This window comes from Otolemur garnettii, unplaced genomic scaffold (genome assembly GCF_000181295.1).
Source record: "Otolemur garnettii isolate 467f Iridium unplaced genomic scaffold, OtoGar3 scaffold00276, whole genome shotgun sequence".
NCBI classification, from domain to species: Eukaryota; Metazoa; Chordata; class Mammalia; order Primates; family Galagidae; genus Otolemur; species Otolemur garnettii.
The window spans coordinates 586448-592018 of record NW_003852671.1 but is presented as its reverse complement, the minus strand read 5'-3'; the positions used below and the strand labels follow the sequence as shown (position 1 = coordinate 592018).

Sequence of the window (5571 nt, the reverse complement as noted above, 5' to 3'; positions counted from 1 at the left end):
CACATGCGCCCGCCACAACACCCGGCTATTTTTTGGTTGCAGCCGTCATTGTTGTTTGGCAGGCCTGGGCTGGATTAGAACCCACCACCTTAGGTGTATGAGGCTGGCGCCTTAGCCACTTGAGCCACAGGTGCCAAGCCATGATATTTAGTTTATAAAAAGTCCCACAGTTTTTTTTCCTTAGAGACTTTAACCAAATAAAATTGTTTTTTCCAAAATATTTGAAAATGCAAACCATCAAAGAATTTAGATTATGAGATGAAATCCACATCCTTACTACCTGGGCTGAATCCACGCTATACCACTTACTAGTTATATCTAACTTTGGTCAAATTAAATTCTATACTTCAATATTCTTGCCTCCAAAATGTGGTAGTAGTATATATTCAAGGTTATGATGATTTATAACTTAACACAAACTCAGAATTTAACAGTGGTGGACACACAGTATTAGATTACTTCCATAGAGAGAAATGCAGATCCTATCTTTTTCCCTACCGAATGAGAATGATATTACATCATGTCTAACCCAAAAAGTTCACATAGAAAGCACTGGTAATTTCCTAGACCCCGATCAGTTCTTAGCCTATTCTCTCAAATTGTTTGCTAGTTACTATACAGTGTATATTTCTTTTTGGAGACAGAGTCTCAAGCTATTGCCCTGGGTAGTGCCATTGACATCACAGCTCATAGCAACCTCAAACTCTCGGCTTAAGCCATTCTCTTGCCTGAGCCTCCCAAGTAGCTGAGATTACAGGCGCCCACCACAACGCCTGGCTATTTGTTATTGTTTTTGTAATTGTCATCGTTTTAGCTGGCTCAGGCTGGGTTCAATCACACCAGCCTTGGGGTATGTCGTCAGTGCCCTACCTACTGGGCTATGGTCACCGCCCATGTATTTCATTAATAATATATAACAAGGCTCAGCATCTGTGGCTCAAGTGGCTAATGCACCAGCCACATACACCTACGGTGGTCGGTTCGAATCCAGTCCAGGCCCGCTGAACAACAATGAAGGCTGCAACCAAAAAAATAGCCGGGTGTTGTGGCAGGCGCCTGTGGTCCCAGCTACCTGGGAGGCTAAGGCAGGAGACTCACTTGAGCCCAGGAGTTGGGAGTTTTCTGTCAGCTGTGATGCCATGGCACTCTACCCAGGGGGACAGCTTAAGGCTCTGTCTCAAAAAAAAAAAAAAAAAAAAAAAGCCTAACGTCTGAGTGAACAGTATTTTAGGGATGAGAAAATGGGCTCAAAAGTGTGGCAAGCACCAGCCCCACAAAGTAACACAGAACAAGAAGGGCAAGGACTCTATGCCCAGGGAAAGCAGCATTATGATAGGAAGCAGAGCGGCTATGGTGGGCAGACTACACTTATTTTCCAGAAAAAGGCTAAAACTACAAAGAAGATTGTGCTGAGGCTTGTGTGTGTGGAATCCAACTGCAGATCTAAGAGAATGCTAGCTATTAAGAGATACAAGCGGCTCAGCGCCTGTAGCTCAACCGGCTAAGGCGCCAGCCACGTACACCTAAGGTGGCAGGTTCGAATCCAGCCCGGACCCACCAGGCAACAATGACGGCTGCAACCAAAAAATAGCCGGGCGTTGGGGCAGGCGCCTGGAGGCAGGAGACTTGCTTGAGCCCAGGAGTTGGAGGTTGCTGTGAGCTGTGATGCCACAGCACTCTGCCCAGGGGAACAGCTTGAGGCTCTGTCTCGAAAAAAAAAAAAAAAAAAAAAAAGAGAGAGATACAAGCATTCTGAACTGGGAGGAGATAAGAAGAGAAAGGGTCAATTGATACAGTTCTAATTATCTTTTGTTTTATCATGAAGACAATAAAATCTTGAGATTATGTTCACTTCATCTGGCTGCAGCTGGTCTTTGGGGAGGGAATAAATGAGAGCCATCAATAAAATTATCCTGGGGGGAAGAAAAAAAAACCTGACTACAGTGCCTGCTCACAAACACAGTTATAGCTTTGAACTCCTGGCCTGGCATGATCCTTCTGTCTCAGCCTCCCAAGAAGCAGGGTCTATAGGCACACACAACTGTGTCCAGCTTATTTCTGCATGCTCCTACAGGATCTATGGTTATTTCTAATCACGCAATGATATTATCTGTCTCTAGACCTTGAGTCCCTCAAGATGTATGTATTATTTTTTTTACCTCCCCACCCATAAGAACATAACCCATAAAATGTAGAATAAATCAAACTGGACCTATAATGAACAACTTCCACACACTGAGAGCAGCCGAGTACAAACAGCTCTCATACATATTGAGTGCATGAATAAATCTTACAACTATTTTTCTAAAAACCCAATCCTCTTCTATATCATCTTGAGACAGAACCTCAAACTATCGCCCTGGGTAGAATACCATGGCATCACAACTCACAGCAACTTCCATCTCCTGGGCTTAAGCGATACTTTTGCCTCAGCCTCCAGAATAGCTGGGACTACAGGTGCCTGCCACAAAGCCCAGCCATTTTTCGGTTGTAGTTGTCATCAGCTGGCAGGCCCGGGCCAGATTCAAACCCACCAACTCCGGCATATGTGGCTGGCGCCTTAGCCACTTGGGCTACAGGTGCCACCTTGGAGTTCACTTTAGATTTCACTCTTTTGGCCTAAAGGAAAGGGGCAAGTATGTGATTTACTCTAGTACCACAGCACTGAATACGCCTTCAAATCTCATTCTAATTCTCCCCCAGCTTGAAATCGTAGTACTACATCAACTCTACAATGATTACCAAAACATTCCACTATAGTATGTATACTACAGATTGCTCAAAATTCTCAACTCTGGCTATCCATGTCCTTACTAATTTCCACATTATTCCTTATCATCCTTGGGAAAAACATTAGATTCCCCAATATCTAGTTGGGCCATGTTACCATTATAAAAAGGGTGAGCACTAGATTGTTCTTAATTTAGATACAGAGGTTAGACAGATTTCCCTGCTTTGGCGTTAATAAAACTAGCTTTTCCCAAATTTTTAAAGATTTTCCAGTGAGAAAGCATTTTATTGTAGCGTATTTCTTGTAGTTTGATTCATGCTAAATTTTAGTCATTTTGTTTAGACATACAAAAATGTCAGAAACCTAAAGATTATGCTCTAGATGACAAAAAATTTGCAATGATCTAAGGGACTAACATCCTTATATTGTTGCTAATCATGAAAACAAGGCATTTTCATTTAGAGTAGAACTTTGGCTGCTTGTTCCAAATATCAAAAATCCTCTTCTCAAAGCAGCCCCAGTTAACTATAAACTCTTATTATTCCATTAGTTTACAAATAATTGAGGTGGTCTCCCCTATGAAACATCTTGAAATTTACACACAAAAGGCTTAATCCAAACACCTCCAAAGGCTATGACCTACACCAGATCAACTGAATTTAAATGTGTTGACTTCCTATCTCTGTAATGAATCCAAGTGGACCTCACACCTCTTACCATCACCCAGGAAGGGTGTGCATCTGTTCCGAAGGCCCCCCTGGCTCCAGGTCATCCTGGCTGCTGCTGCTCCAGGCTGGGCATCCATGTTGCTGCAGCTTGTGGTTTGTGAAGGGTTGTGTACAGGAAAAGCAGGATGGGATTTCAAGGGAAACAGGAGAAAGATGGCTTTCCGGGAAAAGGCCATCACTATCATAGGTCTTAAGTAGTACCACACACATTTTATTGCAGCACAGTTTAAAAATTTAACAAATGAAAGATTAAAAATAAAAAAACAAAAAAAAAAATTAAAAATACAGACGTCCAGAGATGCTCTAAAACAGTTAAGTTAAAGATTAGGAAAAATAAGGTCATAGACTTAACAAGCCAATAAAATTCTTTCCAGTGTGGGGAAGGGGATGAGGGCAGGGGTGGGGTTGGGAGAGAAAAGGTTTATGTGATCAATCCACTTAAAAATGCTAATGCCTTCGCTTTCTCTCCCAAGATGTAAAACTCGAAAGTCAATCAGGAGGCCGGAGAAATTCTTACGAACATTCAGAAAAACTCGATTTTAATCCGGTTAAAAATCATCAGTGTCATTATCATCATCATCATCACCATCATAAGTATAATAGTAATAAATAATAGTAACTAGTAACAACAATAAAAAGGAAATCAGCGGAAAGTCAGGAAAAATGTAAAAAAAAAATTGAAATAACTTACTGTAGCTGAAGATCAAAAAAATCTCACTGTAAAAAAACAAAAATAAAAATAGCCCAGATTAGAAAAACGGGAGGTGCAAAAATGTCAAGTCAGTAAAGTTCATTTCTTTTCTCTTTCCAAAAGCAGTTTCCACAAAAACCGCAAGGATAAAGCTCTCAGTAGCAGACAAGCAAAGCCCTTTCACATCAATCAATCAATCTTAAAAATACACGAGGGAAGTAGAGAGGTCAGTTTATAAGAGGCTAAAAGGCTCCTCCTCCTCTAACCCAACTGCTGCAGAAAAAAATAGAAATTTTAAAAATTACATCTTAAATCCAGGTCCCGTTTTTGGAAACAATTAAAAAAAAAACACCTGTATATTTGCCATAGTGCACACCAAGTTGCATCATTATATTTAAAATGTCTTTATAAAATCAGTTTTGGAATGGGAATGTGTGTGTTCTGGAAGGGTAGGGAAGGGAAGTTAAAAATCAAAGCTGAGCTCCAGTGAGTAGGGATGGGGTTCGCCTTGCTGCCCTGTGAAAGGAGAAGGGACAGATTGAGTCAGAGTTCCTCAGAAATGCTGTGCCCTAAACCCCCAAGACAGAAGTATCTGTCTTTTGCGTTTAGCACATTTTGGTAAAGCGTAACATACTGGAATGGGAGTAGCCTATGTAGAATCATCACCTCTACCAGTGTGTCACCACAATTTGACAGGAATAGAGGACTAAAATTAACTACATGCACCTTAGTATACCCTTAAGGGTCTCAAGGTCTACATTCAAATATAATCAGTTTGGGCAAAGAAAATACAGAAAAACCAGGCCAACAGATGAAGATGTGAGCAAATGTCAGATTAGGAAAGTAAGCAGATTCATGGGTTTTTAATTTACAGACTGAAAGTGAATGATCTACCATTTAGACAAACACTAAGATGACTCATCTACTCTCAAAATCAGTGTGATCCAATTTCAAGACCTATTAGGTATTATAGTAAAGGGAAAAGATGTTTTAACTAAGGAGCACACCATTCCACCTTACTGACATAATGAAAAAAGAGATGAAGGAAAAAAGATTATAATTGAATGTCATAAAACAGGTGAAAAAATTGGTATTTATAGAATTTGTTTCTGTGGTCCACTGTCTGCCAATTAATTCCAAGAAAAATACACAACAAACTACTTGTTTCATCAGCTAAACTAAGAATTGCAAGCAGATTGTAGCTCATTGTGCAAAGAAATAACTGGCTGAATTCACATTTCAATATTCAGCTTTGGGTTTTTTTCTTTACAAATTTGGTAAACTAAAAATTTTAAACAGCTTTTAAAATCTGTCACTTGGGCGGTGCCTGTGGCTCAAAGGAGTAGGGCGCCAGCCCCATATGCCAGAGATGGTGGGTTCAAACCCAGCCCTGGTCAAAAACTGCAAAAAAAAAAAAAAAA

At 40.5% G+C, this 5571-nt stretch overlaps 1 protein-coding gene across 16 annotated transcripts in view; it reads right to left on the bottom strand.

Moving 5' to 3' along the window:
* The window catches only part of HNRNPC (heterogeneous nuclear ribonucleoprotein C (C1/C2)), a 56551-nt gene that overhangs the window by 45483 nt on the left and 5497 nt on the right, over window positions 1-5571 (bottom strand). For 4 of the 16 annotated variants that reach the window (XM_023508778.1, XM_023508780.1, XM_023508774.1 and 1 more), the window contains one exon: window positions 4151-4176. The exons of 4 other annotated variants lie outside the window; for them this stretch is intronic. Coding sequence is in view for 7 of the 12 variants with exons in the window: in XM_023508767.1 (XP_023364535.1) it covers window positions 3449-3451 (3 nt within the window). In the remaining 5 variants the exon portion in view is untranslated. Of the gene's footprint in view, window positions 1-3441; window positions 4115-4150; window positions 4177-5571 lie in introns of those variants that run through there. 8 more of the 16 variants (XM_023508768.1, XM_023508770.1, XM_023508767.1 and 5 more) reach the window with 7 other exon arrangements.